At 36.1% G+C, this 21,294-nt stretch overlaps 1 protein-coding gene across 7 annotated transcripts; it reads left to right on the top strand.

Moving 5' to 3' along the window:
- The first annotated feature begins 414 nt into the window (after positions 1-414).
- Positions 415-19,644, top strand: LOC121805448. Of its 7 annotated transcripts, none has more exons than XM_042205297.1 (30): positions 415-542; positions 2,881-3,778; positions 3,878-3,972; positions 4,272-4,376; positions 4,487-4,858; positions 4,953-5,357; positions 5,503-5,901; positions 6,058-6,504; positions 6,657-6,995; positions 7,204-7,605; positions 7,873-8,157; positions 8,307-8,657; positions 8,798-9,037; positions 9,200-9,604; positions 9,769-10,119; positions 10,260-10,523; positions 10,596-10,802; positions 10,936-11,019; positions 11,098-12,516; positions 12,674-13,078; positions 13,242-13,592; positions 13,732-13,971; positions 14,132-14,551; positions 14,662-15,009; positions 15,149-15,409; positions 16,017-16,997; positions 17,093-17,251; positions 17,328-17,510; positions 17,642-17,725; positions 17,817-19,644. In XM_042205297.1, exons 1-30 carry the CDS (start codon positions 495-497, stop codon positions 19,407-19,409), a joined length of 12,141 nt encoding a protein of 4,046 aa, XP_042061231.1. In that variant the 5' UTR covers positions 415-494; the 3' UTR covers positions 19,410-19,644. The 7 variants fall into 7 exon arrangements, with proteins under 7 accessions (XP_042061231.1, XP_042061232.1, XP_042061230.1 ...); XM_042205298.1 differs by having other exon boundaries at positions 2,881-3,972; positions 14,132-14,266; positions 14,372-14,551; XM_042205296.1 differs by having other exon boundaries at positions 2,881-3,972; positions 7,900-8,157.
- The last annotated feature ends 1,650 nt before the right edge of the window (positions 19,645-21,294 follow it).

Raw genomic sequence — 21,294 nt, 5'->3', positions numbered from 1 at the left:
CATAAGCAAAATAACCTTCTCCTCAAATCACAAAGCAAAATTACTTAAATCTCCAAATATATTTCAATGTACTATCTATCTTACTTTAATTACGTCAACAAAAAAACTGTCTATACCATGGGAATTATTTGATCTTGAAACTGAAGCAATATTGTCCAAAAAACTGAACATGGCCTTTGTTTTTTGTTTCCAGCATCAGCAATAAGTGAGCATCCAAAATAATTGATCCTATTTTAGAATGAGTAATTTCAATTTATTTTTGGGAGTGAAAGATCACATTCACTAGGACCATTGTCACTCTCTAGCCAACTAAAATAGTAGTGATAGCAAAGGTGAAGTGGCATTTTTTGTCACCTTTTGCAACTTTACAAAAGGCTTGAATCTACAATGCATGATCATTTCTTTAAAACACCTCTGTTTATACCTTTTTTTGGGAGAAAATAACTAGCACGTATATTTTGAGCTCCGACCGCAGTTAACTTGTATCGTCGGAGATGGCAACCGATGCAGATATCGTAATTCCAATACCGGTGTGTGAAGCAGTAAGTTGTTCTTCATCTCGAACACCGAATGTTTAACGTTCTCTAGGAATTTAATAGTATGTTCTTTTTCATAATATTGCCTACATGTGAAGTAAAGCAATGATCATATTCATATTCATAGAAGAGAATTGATCATTACTTGTTCATTGCTCAGCATGAATTGTTCTTTTTCATAATATTGCCTACATGTGAAGTAAAGCAATGATCATATTCATAGAAGAGAATTGATCATTACTTGTTCATTGCTCAGCATGAATTTACTATGCCATGATCCTTCATGAAAGTAAAGTTCTTGAATCATATCTCTGTGCTTCTTCTAATGTTAAAATCTTTGCAAAACGTTAGTTTCTTGGTTGATTATATGCATGTTTGGTAGGGAAGATAACTCATCTATGTTTAGAATTCCATGACTACATTCCAAACATAGATTAGTCAGCTAATCCTTAAAAAGAGAAAAGTAGTACTCCCCCGTCCCCCATTAAATGTCCCATTTTTTCCTTTTTCGTCCGTCCGCCAATAAATGTCTCATTTCATTTTTACCATATTTGGTAAGTGGACCATACATTCCACTAACTCATTCTACTCACATTTTATTATAAAACCAATATATTAGTTAGTTTGATGATGTATTAGTTAGCTTAACGATGCATCAGCGTATAAAAGGGATTAGGGCTCCTGAGATTGAATTGTAATTGTAACTTTCCCCAAATTAATTCAATACACAATTTTCTCCCCCCAAAACTCTCGTAATTCTATTTTTTTTCTTCATCTGTTCATTGTCATCTCCGATCAATAATCCAACAGTTCATAGACCATAGCTAATACATATGCATATAGGGTCATGTTAAAATGCAAACTCTATATATTATACAAATTCCAAACTTCTCAACACAGTGTCAACACAGTGCAACCGTTGACACCATGTTGACATTTTTCTATTGATGTTATTTTGTCATCTATTGACATTTTCTAATGGTCCAGATTATACTTTGGAGTTTGCATTTGATTACATCCCTATGCATATATATGCAAGATAATGATTAATGTATAACCACATCTTAATGCATAACTAGAGATCAAATCTTAATCACTAGATCAAAAAATGGAAGGACGAGACTGGACAGATTTTGAAAATGCATAGGTCATTTTAAGGGCATTTTGTTTCATTCCAAAACACGAAAGTCATTTTAAGATAAATTTACTTCATTTTAAATAAAATGTGTGTATGAACTAAAATGGTCTTAAAATAGCATCCTTGTTTTTCAAATCCAAATTTTCTAAATGAACTAAAACGGTCTAAAAATGATCTCCGAGTTTTTAAAATCCATGTTTTCTGAAATGAACTAGAAAGGCCTTAAAATGGCCATGTGTTGAAATCAGAAAATTTTAAAACTCAACCTCTTCCTTAAATTTTTTGACCTAGTTATTGAAATTTGGTCTTTAGTTATGCATTAAAGGATGGTGGCTTTATAACATTGCCCTAGGTAGTGTGATCCATAGATAAGTAAATCTTAATGCATAACTAGAGATTAAGTCTGAACCATTAAATAAAAAATGGAATGATCAGAACTTTCCGATTTTAAAAGCAAGGAGGTCATTTTTAGATCATTTTAGTTTATATTAATTTAATGTAATACTCCCTCCGTCTCACAACAGGAGACACTTTTATTGTGGGCACAGGTTTTAAGAAAGGTAAAGAATAGTGAGTTGGATAAGTTAGTGGAATATGAAACCCACTTTTTTATATTGGTTCTATAATAAAATATGAGTGAAGTGAGTTAGTGGAATGTGAGACATACTTACCATTTATGGTAAAAATAAAGTGTGACTCTTATTGTGAGAAGGACCAAAATGACAAAATTTGACTCTTATTGTGGGACGGAGAGAGTATAATTTATGGGAATAAGGTCATTCCATAGCCGATTTAGGTCAATACATGGATATAATTAGGTCATTTAGTAGCCTTTTTAGATCAGATTTAAACGATATTCATATGTAGACAGTGCAGATCATTTCAAAAGGAAAATATTGCTGCCAATTTAAATGAGTATTTTACCTTTGGAATGAATCAAAACACTCTTAAATTGACATCCGTATACGGCCTGTTTCGTTTGTTAGACAAAATAATTGCGAGACGTAGACTAGGATTGAGAATTGTAAGATTATTTCAACTGAAGAGTTGAATATGACTAATTATCACATGATTATCCATCTAAGATTGAGTTATGAGATTCAATTTCATGAGCCAAACATAATACATATATAATGTTGGCACGTGAACATCCCGTAGTATATTAGTATTATTATGCATGTATTATATTGAGATATTTCACAACAGGCGGCTAGACTTCTAATGGCGACACCACTCTCTAAAGAAGAAGAAACGGTTACCTCAAAGAAGACTTTGAGTGAGAGGCATGGAGATGTAGAATGTCAGTCTCATAGCGACTCGAAGCGCGCTGAGGAGAGCTCACCCGTGCAACTTGATGACTTACAAATAGAAGATGTGCATAAGCAAAATCTTGAAGAATCTTTCCATCTATCTCCTGAAAATATTCAAGACAGCGTAAAAGCTCCTCCAGAGGAGCAAAGCATAAATGTAACTCCACATGGAGACACAATCAAGGCAATAGTTTTTGCAACAATAAATGCAGATGATAAGGAGTCAAATATCCAAGTGACAATAACAGACAACAAATCTGTGGATGAGAAACCAACAGAAGAGGATATTTCATGTATTCTCACAAATGAAGTCTCTAAGGAAGGGGAATCTGACCTCAATCAGATGATCGCGGAACAGGAGGATTTGGAAAATAATACATCTGGAGAAACAATCAAAACACTTGAGACTTCTACTAGTGACGAACTACAGATAAGTGATGAGCCTGTGACAACTTCAGTAGATTATGGAGTTCCCTCAGATAATACTTCGAGTGAGAGTCACGCAGACGTAGAATGCCAGTATAAAACCTTGGAAGATGCTGCTACAAGTCATAGTGACATAAAGGTTACAGAAAAGTCTAAGGAGATCTCATTTGCCCCAGTCGAACACTCACAAATAGATCACAATGAGCATTTGGAAGAGGAAAGCGAGAGGCTGCCATTGACAGAAGCGTCAACATGGGGCACCAACGTCTCAAAAGACACATGTGAAGCCAAACAACAGGATGAAGACCACAAAGAAGCAACATTGTCTGAAAGCGAGCAAAGTACAAAATGTACCTTGGTGACAGAAGGTGTGCAAATAGAAAATACTGCAGAATCCTTGAATGTGCCCCTTGAAAATATTAGAGTTTCTAATATTAGCCAAGAAAACAACATTGAATTTCTTCCAGATGAACAAAGCACTAATGCACACCTGCATGGAAACAAAATTAGCGCAAAGGAAGCAACAATTGATGCAGCTGAGGGACAGAAGAACGGTCGTGAGGTATGTATAACAAACACTCCTAAGAAATTGGTTCATTTTTTCCCCTCTAATCACAAATTTGAAGAATTGTAGCTTCATTCTAAAACAAGGATACTAGTAATAAAATAAAAAAAAAGGATACTAGTAATAAGAATAACTTTTACATTGCTCAAGTAAATTAACCTTTCATGTTGATCCACCAATTTTTCTAGTTCTATTTTACTTAGTCACCGACATGCTTGAAGATTCATAGCTTCACCCTAGAAAGAAAAATACATATATTTACGGCCGTTATTAAATTAACGTTTCACTTGTTGCAGTGTTTCCTGCCAATTGTTTCTGGTTCTCCCAAAGAGGAAGTCACAAGTAACTATAGGGATGAAACAATAATTGATGAGGTTGACAAACACGAGGAAGTTAGTGAGGTACATCATGGGAGTCATACTACAAAGAGATATATATGGCTTCAGTTTTAAAGGAGTAAATTATTTATCTTTAAACTCATGGAGTTAATAATTTCTTATTAATTCTGCAGAATCTGTCTACAACTGTTTCGACTGAGGATGCTGAAGGAAACTCATTGGTCGAACTGGAAGGTTCAACAACTAAAAAGGAAGATGACTCGAAAAAGGAAAGCGACGAAACACTTTTGCCACTACCTTTGGCACTAGAAGTCAGTGAAGCATCAACATTTTTGCATGAGGCTCGTGTTGAGGATGGAGAACCAAAGAAAGCTGAGTTTTGTGCTGATGAGATGGATGCGGAGAGTTTGCCACCGAAGACAGAATCTACAACAGAAGGAGATGTGCATGTAGATTCTGAAGAAACAAAAGTACCTGATTCAGTAGGCAAAATATCAGAAGGTGGAACAGTTGATGCAGAAGCAGAAAAGGAAGAAAATGTTGAGGTACTAAAAAAGAAGAACAATAATAATTACTAGTATTATTTTATAACAACTAGCTTCATCATAATAATTAAAAGTGATCTTATTCTTCTTGTAGAATGTTCCAATAATTATTCCAAATGAGAAGACGGAAGAGAATTTATGCATCCATGTTGATGGTCAAGAAACAGAAAATGAACAACTATCCTGGATAAATGATTACCCAGCGAACGCCAGTAATGACGAGGTAATTGTCAAGGACGAGGAACCAAGTGGAGAAGAATTGTTTGAAAAGGACAAAAACACTGAGAGTGTTTCGCTGACAGAAGAAGTGGAGAGCAAAAAGGCTGCAGAATCCTTACATGCAGCACTCGAAGATATAAAAACATCTGATTTCGATCAATGCACAGAAGCAACAGGTATCCTCGAAGAGCAAATCCCTATTGAAAATTCACCAGGAATGTCCAGAGATGAAACGGGAATTGATGCAGCTAATACCAATGAGAAAACTCAGGAATTACAGGTGAAAATCATATTTTGAACTGAATTATGTCAATATTCAGCTAGTGTATATCTTGAATAGTGAGCCCTCCAAAAAAGGAACCAGAGTATTCTTTTCCCTTTGAGCACATACATCAGTATATTTAGTTTTCTTATCCATGCTGCAGAATGTCTCAAATGAGGATAGTGACAAGGACTTGCTAATCAAAGTGGCTGACTCAGAAACGACACATGATATAAATTTGGAAGAGGAGCTGGAAACACCGCCACTAACTGAAACTTCAAAAGATGAGGCCAGTGATCACGAGTCCATCCTGCTCGAGCCAAAAACTAGCAACGACTTTGCAAGCAAAGTTGAATTGCTCAATGATGAGAAAAGTACAGACTGTACCACACCAAAGAAAGAGAGTTTGCAGCCTCAAGATCATAAAACACCTACTTCAAGTACAGCCAGAGAAACAACTTGTTCACTTGAAGAGCAAAACTTAGGGGAGAACTCCGAAACAATCATAAGCGACAAACTAATTGACGCAAGTGCCGCTGAAAAGTATGATCTCACTCTTGAGGTACATACGACTAAGCATCAAAAGTAGAATGTGGACTTTTTTCTTACAATTATACAATTTTGAACATTGATACGTGTATGCAAGAAGAAAATAAATGAACAGAAATATATTCCCTATAGCTTATATCTTATCAATTTGTATATTATCTGGCTGCAGAATGTAGCCACAGAAACTCCACATGAGCACATTGAAGAGAACGTGGTAACCCAAGTGGATAGCTCAGTAGGGAAACATGAGGAACGCATGGAAGAGGACAATCAAAGTTCATCTTTGATAGAAGCTCCAGCAGAGGAAACCGATGTCATGGAATCAAAAAATATTGATGAACGCAAAAATTGCGAAGAGTCAATAAAACCTGATTTGGAAAATGGGGAGAATACAAAAAGTATAATACATGTGAAGGAAGAATCAGATGTGGAGACGCCTATCGACTCCTTGCAAGTCAAGCCTGATGATGTTAAACAACATGATTCAGTTTCAGATATAAACGAATCCATCGAGGAAGAAATCTCAAATCCAGATCCACAAGAAATTTCAACTAACAAGGTAGAGAGAAAATCTGTTGATGCGACTCAAGCAAATGAGGAAAATGTGGAGACAAAGGTGAATAATGTACTTAACTTATCATCATTATCTTATTTAAGCCTTAGTGAATAATAGATGGCTAGACTTGATCCTAAACATAAAGGATAAAGGCATCATCACTCTTTAGATTTTTAATGAATAGAATTATATGATTTTTATGTTTACCTCAGGATGTCGCAAAAGAAATTCCAGACTGTGACAAGGAAGATAAGATACCAATTGAAGAAGTTGGTTCACAAAATCCATTGAACGAAGCTTTAGCAGGGAATGCCAATGATGATGAGTCAACAAAAATTACTGAAGACTGTTTGATCACGAAAGAAGAACCCCTCGAGTCATTGCAAGTAGCAGATCAGGACATTGAAACACCTCCTTCAAGTAAAGACAGGGAAATAGGTTCTCTAGATGAGGAAAGCCCCACTACAAATATTGAAGCCATCACTGACAATAACAAAGAGGAGATACCTAATAATACAACAGGGGAAGAGGATGAAACGCCTAAGGATAAGGTGAGAATCGAGCTTGTGAAATATCTTGATTATTGATTATTAAATTCCCCGGATGCAAACATAACTACAGATTACGATATTTGAGTTGGTTATAATGACACAAGTAAACAATAGCTGGCTAAACTTGACCCAAAAAGTATATGACCAACATCATCCTTTTCCGGAGTTTTGGCAAATAGAAGTTTCATGATTTTTATTCTTGCCACAGGATATTGTAGAGAATATTGTGGAGTATGGAAAGGAAGATAACATGCCATATGAAGAAGTTGGGTTACAGAATCCACTGAACGGAGCTTCGAGTGAGAATGCCAACATTGAGGAGTCACCAAAAATCAATGAATGCAGTTTAATCAAGGAAGAAGCATCCCCTGAGTCATTGCAAGAGGCAGATCAGGATATTGAGACTTCTACTGAAGGCAGTTTGATCAGGGAAGAGGTATCTCTCGAGTCCTTGCAAGAGGTAGCTCAGGGGATTGAGACCACCCACTTGGGTCAAGAGAGAGAAATAAGTTCTCCAAATGAGCAAAGGCCTCTTGAAGGAATCAAGGATGATAACACAGAGGAGATAGCTGATAGTGAAACTAGTTTGGAGGTTAAAACTAACCATGAGGTGAGAATCAAACTTATTAATTATCTTCATCATTACACAGGCGTAAACGGGGAACCATTAACCAACTTTTAGAAAAAAGAAAAAAAAACATAAGTATTCATTAATATTTGGGTTGGTTGGCAGCAGTTTGGTATAAACCTTCTCCGTAGTTCTACTTACTAGTCAAAATAAAAACTGATTTTGCATTTACTTTTATGTTCTTGTTTGAACATCATTTTAGCATTAAAACTTTAGTATCATACCAATATGATTCCATGTTTTAAATAGATAACAAATGATCTGGACTTCCAGCAGAATATTGCAAATACAACTCCACATGAGGACAAAAAAGAGAGTACGCAAGTCCAAGAAGATTGCTCACAGCAGGAACAAAATGAGAGTAAAAACATACCGTTTTCGGGATCTCCAGCAGTGTCCTGCACTGTAAGTAGTCCAGTCAAAGAAGAAGAAAGAGTGAAAACCCCTACTGAAAAGAAAATCCTAAGCGCCAATCCACAAGGGACATGTGATGAAACACATGAAAATACTGTTAATGCTGCTAATATAAACAATGTAAGTTCTCAAGTATAATTAGGAGTAGAAAATGCACTATCAATTATTGTGTACTAATTTCAAGACAGGCAAGGATCTTTAACAAGATTTGACAAGAATGTATATCTGCAAGATAAGCAGATTGAACAAATATCTTATACATGATGCAGAACTATGCAGCAACTCCAGATGAGGACACTAAAGAAGATTCACGAGACCAAGTAGATAACTTAGTACTGGAACAGGAAGAACATTCAGAAAAGGATAGTGAAAGCACATCATTATCAGATGCTCCAAAAGATGAAATCACAGAAAGCACGTTGGTTAAGGAAGTAGCAGAGGTTGAGGATCCTATTGACTCCTCGGAAGTAGCAACCGAGGATATCAAGGCATTTGCTCCTTGTCAAGTCACAGAAATAAGTTCCACTGTGGACCAAATCATAGATACGAAAGATATCTCAAGTAACAAAATAACAGAAAAGACAGTTGATGCATCAGACGAGGACACTCAAGAGGCTCAGGTGATTTAAATTGGATTGTACTACATTAAAAAGTTTTTTTTATCAAGTAGATGAAAGTGATAACAAACTTAAAGAATAGGAAAAACAAAAACTCATTTTCCAATTTGTAAAGGGTTTTTAATCTCCTATTTATATTGTAGGATATTGCAAAAAGTGTTCCACGGGAATATGGCACACCAAATGAGCAAAATACTGAAGCTATATTGATAAAGGAAGATGTATCTATTGGGTTACCTCGAATAGTAGGTGATGAAACTAGTTCAGTCCAAGAAGAAGATAAAGTGGAAATTCCTACTGAGGAGCAAACCCTAACTGATACTCCACAAGGGATATGTGATAAAACAGAAGAAATAACTGTTGATGCTGCTAATAACAACAATGTAAGTTCTGAAGTAGAAGTAGAAAATGCACTATCAATTGTTCTTTGCTAATTTCAAGTCAAGCAAGGATAATTATAAGCTAGGTTCTAAATGAAAAGAGAAATCAATAATAGAATATTTCTTCTTTTAGCTCAATCAAGTTCTAAGTTATTATCATCACAGGATCTTGTAATAAGCTTTCCAAATGGAGACAGTGAGGATGACTCACCAATTGAAGTGGATGGCTTACAAGAACCTTTTTCTAAAGAAGTTCCTGCAGAAAAGAGCAATGATGATGAACCAACTACTAGCCATGAGGTTGAATTTGCAAATGAAAATACTGTAAAAGCCAACTTGAATGAAAATGAGGAAAAACTAGAGTGTTCTCTGGTAAAGGAAGAAGCACATGTTGAGTCATTGCAGGTAGCAGATAAGGATGTTAAAGATACTTCTTCAGGTCAAGATAGAAAACCAAGCCATTTAGAAGAGCAAGGCTCAACTAAATATTCTCATGAAACCATGGGTGATGAAAGATATGCAAAGTCATTTGATTCAACTGATCTGAAGCAAGAAACTCTTGCGGATGAGGTCAGAATTACATTAGCAAGCTGACTCTATTATCAGAAAATTAGGGAACAAATTTTGAAAAATTAACTGCTATCTCATGTTATGCTGGAACCTGGAATAGAGTTAACTAGAATGTATATCTGCAAGATAAATTCATATAACAAAATATCTTATATTTGATGCAGAACCATGCAGCCACCACTGATGAGGACACTAAAGAAGATTCACGAAACCATGTAGATTACTTACTAATGGAACAGGAAGAACATTCAGTAAAGGATAGTGTAAGCACATCAATATCAGATGCTCCAAAAGATGACATCAGAGGAAGCACATTGGCTACAGAAGTAGCAGAGGTTGAGGATCCTATTGACTCCTCTCAAGTAGCAACTGAGGATATCAAGGCATTTGCTCCATCTCAAGACACAAAAACAAGTTCCACTGTGGAACAAATCACAGATTCTAAAGATATCTCAAGTAACAAAATAATGGAAAAGACAGTTGATGCAACAAGCGAGGAAAGTCAAGAGGCTCAGGTGATTTCAATTGGACTCTACTAATTTAAGATTCTTTTACCATGTAGATGAAAAGAATAGCAAGCTTAAAGAATATGATAAATAATAACTCATTTTCCAGATTGTACACGGTTTGTAATCTCCTTCTATTTATATTGTAGGATATTGCAAAAAGTGTTCCACGGGAAGATGACTCACCAAATAAGCAAAATACTGAAGCTACGTTAATGAAGGAAGACCAATCTATTGAGTTACCTCAAATAGTAGCTGAGGATATAAAAGAACCTTGTTCAAGTGAAATTAGGGAAGCAAATGCTCAAGAAGAACAAATTCCATGTGCCAGTTCTGGAGTACTCATCAATGACAACAAAGAGAAGACAACAATTGATCCAACAATCTTTAAAAATGAAACACTTAACAATGAGGTCAGTATATATATACTCTGTTTTTTACAGAGCTCTGCGTCTTATGACGTTGAAAAGCCAATCATTGAGCAGGTACCAGAAGTTTCTGAAGAAGCTGTTGAAAAGGCTCCAGAAGAGGTCAAAGAAAAGATATTTACAAATGAAGCAATTGAGAGAATCCTCTACCAAGAAGAGCCGGAAACGAGCATTGAGGAGCCTGCAACTAAAATAGACTGTGAAAATCCTCACAACTTAGACATTGCATGTGTGGAAACAGACACTCAAGATTCAAGTAAAGAGGTATGCTCATTTAAGTTCACTTCCAACATTGATGACCACTCTAAAGCGTAGAAATAGTAATACATAGGAAATTACAGGTCCGCCATTTATACTTTCAGTACAGTTTCAATAACCTATAATGCTTGCTGTCTAGGTTGTCCAAACAACAATAATCCCTGAGGGAGAAAATGAGGAACATAACAAGGAAGATGAAATTTGCAGCTCAGACGAACTGCAGGTAAAAGAAGAGGTGAAAGAAATTTAGCACACACCCATTTCATCATTAATGCATTTGTAATCACCATTTTATAATTAGACAACTACTCTGCAGGAACATTTGATACTTTCAGAAGGGAAAAGCAAGGAGGAAGCCAACAAAACCTATAAAGAAGCCTGTGTTGAGGCTGAGCAGTTTGATTTATCATCTCAAACCAAAGACATATCAGAATGTGCAATTAGTGATGTTGGGCAGGAAACTCAGGAAGAGAATGAAAATTATGCAGCAGAAAAGTCTTATGAAGAGGATGATCCTAAACAAATCACAGAATGTGAAGTATCCTCTGCTAGTGAAGACATTAAATTGACAGAACAATCCTCAGAGGATGCATCCATCACTGCTGAAGTTCTAGAAGCAAAAGCTGGGACTGATTTGGGAGCTGCTGTTCCAGTCCCAGAAGCAACTGGAATAGAAAGTCAAGAGGTGGAAGAATTGAATGATAAATGCACAGAGATGGCAGACACCTCCACACCAAATGAAACTTCCGTTGTGACAGCATCAAAAAATATAGGAGAAAGTGCAGAAGGAGCCCCACTGGAGACCGAAGACCAACCGACCAAAGATATTGCACTAACTGAACAACTCTCAGAGGGTGCATTTATCACTGCTGAAGTGCAAGAAGAAAAAGATGGGATTTATTTGGGGGCTGCTGTTCCAGTCCCAGAAGCAACTGGATCGGAATGTCAAGAGGTGGAAGAATTAAATGATAAATGCACAAAGATGGCAGACACCTCGGCAACAGTGGAAAATTCGGAGATTTCCACATTGAATAGCATAGGAGAGAGTACAGAACGAGCCGAAGTGGAGGCCAAAAACCAACAGGCCAAACTTCGTGACTTTCTAGAAGAATCAAATATGAGGCATACTGAAGTGAAGATGGCAGGAATAGATGATGCAGTGAATCTTCAAAGTGTCGGAGATACTGGCGAGGATGTCCAGGACCAGGAATTCTGTAAGGAATCATTTGGAGTGTCAAACAATCAAAATCCAGTGAAGGGAGATCCAGAAGAAAGATCAGAGACCAGTGAAGGAAAGGAAGCAAACCCAATTCAAGCAGCACCTGCCTCGGAGAGTCTAGAGCAAGAAATAGAAGAACAAAAACCGGGAAGGGATACTGAGGACGTCCATGAAGAAGATACAAATATATCTAATATCCCTAATCAGTTAGAAAGTGTCTGTGGTGCAGATACAGCAAAGCTCCCGGAATCAAGCAATTATCAAAGTTCTGTTGAGAACACAGATCAATGTGACAGATCAGTAAATTGCTCACAACAGGAGCAAAATGAGAGTGAAAGCATACCTTCTTTGGAAGCTCCAGCAGTGTCCTGCACAGAAAGTAGTCCAGTCAAAGAAGAAGAAAAAGTGGAAATCCCTACTGGCGAGCAAATCCTAACTGCTAATCCACAAGGGAATGATGAAACGCGAGAAAAAACTGTTGATGCTGCTAATGAAAACAATGTAAGTTCTTAATGAAAAGAAAACTCAATAATATATTGTTGTTTACTAATTTCTAGAAAAATAAGAATAATCTATAGCTAAGTTCTTAATGAAAAGAGAACTCAATAATACATGTCTTCATTAGCGCAATCATGTTCTTATTTTATTATCATCACAGAATGTTGTAATAAGCATTCCAAATGGAGACAATGAGGATAACTCACCAATTAAAGTGGATGGCTTACAAGAACATTTTCCAGAAGAAGTTCCTGCAGAAAAGATCAATGATGATGAACCAACTACTGTCCATGGGGTTGAATTTGCAAATGAAAACGCTGTAAAAGCCAACTTGAATGAAAATGAGCAGAAACCAGAATGTTCTCATGTAAACGAAGAAGTATATACTGAGTCAATGCAGGCAGCAGATGAGGATGTTACAGATACTTCTTCAGGTCAAGATAGAAAATCAAGACATTTAGAAGAGCAAGCCTCAACTGAATATTCTCATGAAACCATAGGTGACGAAGGATATGCAAGAACATTTGATTCAACTGATCTGAAGCAAGAAACTCTAGAGGATGAGGTCAGAATCATAGCAGTAAGCTAACTCTATTATCAGAAAATTAGTGGGCAGTATTTTGAAAATTAATTGCTATCTCATGTTGTGATGGAAAAGAGTTAACAAGAATGTATTATGCAGATCTGCAAGATAAACAGATTTAACAAATATCCTATACTTGATGCAGAACTATGCAGCCAATCCAGATGAGGAAACTAAAGAAGATACACGAGACCAAGTAGGTGGCTTACTACTGGAACAGGAGGAACATTCAGAAACGGAGAGTGAAAGCACATCATTATCAGATGGTCCCAAAGTTGACATCACAGAAAGCACGTTGGTTAAGGAAGTAGCAGAGGTTGAGGATGCTATTGACACCGCTCAAGAAGCAACAGAGGATATCAAGGTATTTGATCCATGTCAAGACATAGAAATAAGTTCCACTGTGGAGCAAATCACAGATTCGAAAGATATCTCAAGTAACAAAATAACAGAAAAGACAGTTGATGCAACAAGCGAGGAAAGTCAAGAGGCTCAGGTAATTTCAATTGGACTTTACTACTTTAATTTTTTTTATCCTGTAGATGAAGGTGATAGCAAGCCTAAAGAATAGGAAAAACAAAAACTAATTTTCCAAATTGTACATGGTTTTTAATCTTCTTCTGTTCATATTGTAGGATATTGCAAAAAGTGTTCCACGGGAATATGACTCACCACATGAGCAAAATACTGAAGCTATATTGATAAAGGAAAAAGAATCCATTGAACTACCTCGAATAGTAGCTGAGGGGCGTATTCCAGTCCAAGAAGAAGAAAAAATGGAAATCCCTACGGAGGAGCAAATCCTAACTGTTAATCCACAAGGGACATGTGATGACACACAGGAAATTGCTGTTGATGCTGCTAATAAAGACAATGTAAGTTCTGAAGTAGAAGTATAAAATACACAATCAATTGTTGTTTGCTAATTTAAAGTCAAGCAAGGATATTTAATAGCTAGGTTCTTATTGAAAAGAGAACTCAATAATATATTTCTTCTTTTAGCTCAATAACGTTCTTAAGTAATTATCCTCACAGGATGTTGTAATAAGCGTTCCAAATGGAGACAATGAGGATAACTCACCCATTGAAGTAGGTGGCTTACAAGAACCTTTTTCTGAAGAAGTTCCTGCAGAAAAGATCAATGATGCTGAACCAACTACTACCCATGAGGTTGAATTTGCAAATGAAAGCATTGTAAAAGTCAACTTGAATGAAAATGAGGAAAAACTAGAATGTCCTCATGTAAACGAAGAAGTATATATTGAGTCATTGCAGGTAGTAGATGAGGATGTTAAAGATACTTCTTCAAGTCAAGATAGAAAACCAAGCCATTTAGAAGAGCAAGCCTCAACTAAAGATTCTCACGAAACTAAGGGTGATGAAAGATATGCAAAATCATTTGATTCAACTGATCAGGAGCAAGAAACTCTTGAGGATGAGGCCAGAATCATAGTCGTAAGCTGGCTCTATCATCAGCAAAAAAATTTAAAAATTACTGTTATGTTATGTTATGCTGGAAAAGAGTTAACAAGAAATATTTAACAAATATCTTATACTTGATGCAGAACTATGCACCCACTACAGATGAGGACACTAAAGAAGATTCACGAAGCCAAGTAGATGACTTACTAATGGAACAGGAAGAACATTCAGTAAAGGATAGTGAAAGCACATCAGTCTCATATGCTCCAAAAGATAACATCGCAGAAAGCACATTAGTTAAGGAAGTAGCAGAGGTTGACGATCCTATTGGCACAGAAATAGTAACTGGGGATATCAAGGCATTTTCTCCATGTCAAGATACAGAATTATGTTCCACTGTGGAGAAAATCATAGATTCGAAAGATATCTTAAGTAACAAAATAACAGAAAAGACAGCTGATGCAACAGGCGAGGAAACTCAAGAGGCTCAGGTGATTGAATTGGACTCTACTACTTCTAAGTTTTTTTTCATCATGTAGATGAAAAAGATAGCCAAGCTTAAAGAATATGATAAAGAAAAATTCAATTTCCACATTGAACGTTTGTAATCTTCTTCTGTTCATATTGTAGGATATTGCAAAGAGTGTTACACGGGAAGATGACTCACCAAATGAGCAAGATACTGAAGCTACGTTGATGAAGGAAGAGCTATCTATTGAGTCATGTCGAATTGCAGCTGAGGATATAGAACCTGGTTCAAGTAAAATTAGGGAAACAAATTCTCGAGAAGAACAACTCCCATGTGCAAGTCCTGGACAAGTCATCAATGACAACGAAGAGAAGAAAACAACTGATCCAACAATCTTTGAAAATGAAATTCCTAAGAATGAGGTCAGTATGCATACGCACAGACACACAGTTTATGAGTGCACATTGACTAAGAACAAATTGTTATATTGAAACTAACAATATTATTTTGTTATCTGGAATTAAGTAATCTGTTAAGAAAGTTGAGTTACACTTTCAGTATATATAACAAAATTAGTTCACACAATGTTAAAACACAAACTATTATATTCTATATTGAACAATCTTTGGATTAACAAAGTTGACTTACACTGTGAATGGATAATGCTACAGTTCACTACATTTTGTTCGTAAGATCTTAGGCTCTGTTAAATATTAGTCCGTAAGAATATGTAGAATACATAACCAATATGATATTTTATGATATTAGAATTGCTATTAGCGAAGAAGGTTAAACTAACGATCACCATCCTGTGACATTAGACTTTATCATATATCTCGGCTTAAAGATCAAGAGCAGGCTTTAAAATCTATTACGAACAACTAAAATCATTGCAGTAATTTAAATAAAAAAAAACAATGTTTGATTCAAAACCTGTAAACATAGATAGCTTTAGAAAGATCCATAATTTAAAATAATCATTTATCAAATTTGTTATATAGAAGTTCTGAAAAACTCTTTTTGAAACAGGAAAGGAGCTTAAACTTAACAGCCGAAGAGACCACCCCCTGTACAGAAGATATGAATGTCAATAAAGTTATCATTGGCCATATTCCTGAAGTTACCGATGACAAGCAACAGGATTCACCAGTCATGAAAGTGCCAGAAGAAAATATTATGCAAAGCAACGAGAATGTGTTAGATGGTAACAGTATGGGATCTGGGGTTTCAGAGAAGATTAGAGATCAAGTTGACGGAGAAGCAAATAGTTGTGGTGACAAAACGGACTTGGAGAAAATAGAAGTGCTAAATGATGGCCCCTTGGCAGTACCAACAAGTGAAACTTTGGCAGAAATTGAATCAAGAGGATGTACAGAGACGGAGGTCCAAGTTCCAAAGGGAGAAAAGGAAGCAGAATTCAAACGAGAGGCAGAAAACGACCAGAAGAATATAGACACAACACTTCCTGATTATGCTGCATCTGAGAATGTCTCGGAATTGAAGGAGGTGAATGGCGAAGAAGAAATAGCTTCAAATAACTGTGCAGAGATTTTAAGCAGTCCCATCTCTGTGGCCTCGGAGGAAGTCTCAACATCTAATGTGGCATTAGAGGAAGACTCGACCTACAACACAGTTACACATCTTGATGTACAAGAAGCTTCAGCAATCAAAGAGACAACTCCCTCGTCTGCAGGTCAACATGCTGAAAGTATATGTGTTGAGGAAAACTACGTTTGTAGCTCGACTAAGGAAGAGTCAGATTCAAATGAAGTTGCATTTATTCCTGGGGAAAACAAAAGTGGACTTGAATCCAGTAACACGGGGCTCGAATCTATTTCCCAAGGTCAACATTGTGACATAATTTCAAAAACAGAGGAAGAAGATCTTAAAGCAGAAGCAGAATTACAATCTGACAAAGCTGTTACAGAGGAGATATTACAAGAAGAAACTACCAGTAAGAAAGAAACCATGAAGGAAGACATTTCAAGGGAGAAAGAACAATTACCAAGAGTAAATTCTTCTAACCTACTGCATCTTTTACAAGTTGTTTTGTTCCTTCTGTTAGATGAACATTATTAAGCCCTAACAAAAGATGCAATATGCAGATCAAGGAAGAACATGAAGATATAAAAGATTATCATCAAGGTTCTTATGAAGTCGAGGTAATTAAAGAGAGTCACAAAGAAGATGATGTTATGAAAGATCAAAACATAAACAGCAAAGAAACATACGATTTCACAAAACATGGAAATAATGCAGAAACGGTAAGAAAAATACATACTCTGTTTTTTATAAAGCTCTGACTCTTGTGATGTTGAAATGCCATTCATATTTGAGTAGGTACCAGAAGTTTCTGAAGAAGCTGATGAAAAGGCTTCAGAAGATGTCAAAGAAAAGATATTTGCAAAAGAAAAGATTGAGAGAATCCTCCACCAAGAAGAGCAGGAAACGAGCATTGAGGAACCTACAGCAAAAATAGACATATCATGTGTGAACACAGGCACACAAGAATTAAATAAAGAGGTATACTTCACTTTTCAACATTGATGACCGCTTTGAGCGTTGCACTTGTAAATTGTAATACATAGGAAATTACAGGTCTGCCATAAATACTTTCAGTACAATTTCAATAACCTATAATAATTGCTGTCTAGGTTGTCCAAACAACAATAATCCCTGAGGAAGAAAGTGAGGAACATAACAAGGAAGATGAATTGTGCAGCTCAGATGAAGTGCAGGTAAAAGATGAAGTGAAAGATATATAACACACCCATTTCATCATTAATGCATTGGTAATCACCATTTTCTAATTAGACATCTACTCTGCAGGAACATTTGATACTTTCAGAAGGGAAAAGCAAGGAGGAAGCCAAAGAAGCCTGTGTTGAGGCTGAGCAGTTTGATTTATCATCTCAAACCAAAGAAATATCAGAATATGCAATTAGTGATGTTGGGCAGGAAACTCTGGAAGAGAATGAAAAATATACAACAGAAAAGTTTTATGAAGAGGATGGTCCTAGAAAAATCACAGAATGTGAAGTATCGTCTACTAGTAAAGACATTAAATCGACAGAACGATCCTCAGATGATGCATCCATCACTGCTGCAGTTCAAGAAGCAAAAGCTGGGATTGATTTGGGGGCTGCTGTTCCAGTCCCAGAAGCAACTGGAATAGAGAGTCAAGAGGTGGAAGAATTGAATGATAAATGCACAGAGATGACAGACGCCTCCACACCAGATGAAACTTCCATTATGACCGCATCAAAAACGATTGGAGAATGTACTGAAGGAGCACCACTGGAGGCAAAAGACCAACAGACCAAAGACACTGGACTAACTGAACAACTCTCAGAGGGTGCATGCATCACAGCCGAAGTGCACGAAGCAAAAGATAGGATTTATTTGGGGGCTGCTGTTCCAGTCCCAGAAGCAACTGGATCAGAAGAAAGAACAGAGACCAGTGACGGAAAGGAAGCAAACCCAATTCAACCTGCACCTGTCTCGGAGACTTTAGAGCAAGAAATAGAAGAACAAAAACTGGGAAGGGATACTGTGGGCATCCATGAAGAAGAGACAAATACATCTAATGTCCCTAATCAGTTAGAAAGTATCTGTGTTGCAGATACAGAAAAGGTCCCAGAGTCAAGCATTCATCAAAGTTCTGCAGAGAATACAGGTCAATGTGACAAAAAAGAAGGAAATCAACAAATTGACTCCCCTCTTGTCTTACCACATGCCCAATGTTCAGACATCAAAACATCAGAGAATGAGCCACAATATGTTGGAGGTTTGGCTAGCGCTGATGTAACAGAATTGGAGGCATCCCCTCTTTCTTTGAAAGATAAGCATGTCGCTCTGGAAGCAGATGATATCAGGTATTTGATTCTTGAGAACCAAGATGGCGACAAGAATATATCTACAGAATATTCCCAAGGTGAACATGAAGTAGAGAGACCTTCTAAAGTTGAGAAAGAAAGAGAGGAATGCAGAAATGAGGAAAGAAACGACCAGCAAATAGAAGGGAAGCCTGAATCAGAGGAGACTGACAAACCTTCATTGTCAGACCTTCTTCAGGTATCTATGAAAGGAACCTCGGAGATGGCAGATCATTCTCCCACTGAACATGAGCCAACCTGCCACACTGAAGACATGCGTGCTGAAAACACTGGTGAGGTTGAGCATGAAAACATTAAAACGGATGAGGAGAAAGATGATGAAGACGAACCACGTGAACCAAAATCGGACTTAGGTTCCGAAGCACCAGTCATGGTGGATACTGGAGATACAGACCTGAAAGTAGCTCATAAGAAATCTCACAACATACTTTCAGGCGTTGGATCAAAAGTGAAGCATTCAATTGCCAAAGTGAAGAAAGCCATTACAGGCAAATCTCCAAAAAAAAGTGACAACTCCAGAAAGTAAATAAGTTCTGCTTTCACTTAAAGTATAGTTTGAAGTTTTACAAGTTTAAAGCATAGCTTGAATTTTGAATAATTTTTTTCAACTTTTCGATTTGGCTTGTTTTCAAGTGTTTGCAAAAAAATTACATTATTTTCTACTTTTTTGGCTTGGCAGTGTATCTTGTTTTGTAAGTTTGTACATTGTTGTGGAACTTCATATGAATTTTGTAATGCTAATAAAGTTTTTCTTTATGATACGCTCCCTCTTGCTTCATGGCCATGACAAGTACAGAAAAATAAATTAAGGTGGCTTTATTTTATGCAAAATACAGAAGCTCTGTTAAAAGAGTAAAAGTACTAGTACTATATCTCACCGAAGTATCTCCAAGATACAGCAAAGCATAGAAATGAGACTTACCTTATATTCATATCTAGAAAACTAAATAACTATAAAGTATATTCTCTACTTAAAATACCTGTCTAGTGTCATTTCACCAACCACGTAAGATGACACATTACGTGACACTCTAATGATCTCTCTCAGCATTTGTTTGTGACACTACCTCCGTCCATAAAAAATAGTTCTGGTTTTCTATTTTGGAACATCCACCAAAATTAGTCTCTATCTATTTATAGTAAGTTATCTCTCTTTGTCGATGCAGGTCTCATTTTCCAATAACAATACTTTAACTACTTTTTCTCACTCTCTCTCTCTTTCTTACTTTACCAATTTATTAAAACTCATGACGTCCACTACCAATAATATTTTTTGTTGACGAGTTAGTATTAGCTTAGATGTCAGGTGTATAACAATAATAGTGGCACATTTAGTCGAGCAACTGGCAGGCATGGACTCATTTATATCTCAAAATCAGAACGAAATTCAACCAGCAGAGATGATGGATAGAGCAACAAGGAACCATTATCAAAAATCATTTGGGTGCAATGCTGACTCAATGAGATAACTTCCTTGTTGATAACTAGAGCAGCTTGCTACAAGGATGCTCCTTCAATACAACAATCATATCATACCAGTAACATCTGAATTCCACGCACCCAATTTGGACGAATTGAGAAGCATAAATAGGAAATAATAATATTGGCATAAAACGGTAAAAAATTTATAAAAAATACAACTGTAATCGAGACTTACTGAATACCTGCAGGCTGTTCGGTTAGAGGCGTCTGATTGTCGATCTCCTCTTACAAATTCACGCAGAAAAATCCTCAACTGCTCATCTTCTGATCGAAGAACTTGAACACTACAATGGTGAACTCATCCCACTAACAATTCGTGGCGTAAAATTCTTGAAATAAGTTACTCTCTTTATATGTTTTGTTGATAATTTATTACAATTTTGCATTAAAATTTCTAGTTTGTGATGAAAATGGTGTTCTATACAAATTATGTGCCCTTTCCATTTTTATCCAAAAATATGTGTATTTCAATTTTGAAAAATTTATTAATTTAATAATGTAGGATCTCCCTATTCAGAAAAAATTCTCTAATACATGTATACCACATGGCGATCTTATTTGGTATACCTTACTAATAAAATCTTGCCAAATGAAAATGTATAGCATGGCCAAATGATTATAATCACATAATACGATGTTTTAAGGAAATTTTTATAATTTCCATATATAAAATGATTATAGTTGCACTAAAATGATTATAATATTGCACCACCAATTTATATCGAGACTGTTATTCTTTTATATTGATATATAAAATATAAATTATATTGATTTATTTATTTAATGGGAACTTTTATCCTTTTATCGATATATACATAAATTTAATTATATTAGCATCGCACACAATAAGTTTAATATATGAATGACTATGCAACGTGGTTCTATTTTTTTATTTTATCATTACACATAAACTATATAATGATTATATG

Source organism: Salvia splendens, chromosome 5 (genome assembly GCF_004379255.2).
Source record: "Salvia splendens isolate huo1 chromosome 5, SspV2, whole genome shotgun sequence".
Taxonomy (NCBI): Eukaryota; Viridiplantae; Streptophyta; class Magnoliopsida; order Lamiales; family Lamiaceae; genus Salvia; species Salvia splendens.
Note: the sequence above shows the minus strand (reverse complement) of the source record. Positions and strands in the feature narration are given on the sequence as shown.

Bases quoted from the DNA above. Each gene is read 5' to 3' on its own strand.
- LOC121805448 (XM_042205292.1), top strand. From the start codon at position 495: ATGGCAACCGATGCAGATATCGTAATTCCAATACCGGTGTGTGAAGCA. The intron at 4,859-4,952 runs GTACTAAAAAAG...TTCTTCTTGTAG, and splicing joins AAAAGGAAGAAAATGTTGAG to AATGTTCCAATAATTATTCC. The intron at 13,593-13,731 runs GTAATTTCAATT...TTCATATTGTAG, and splicing joins AGGAAAGTCAAGAGGCTCAG to GATATTGCAAAAAGTGTTCC.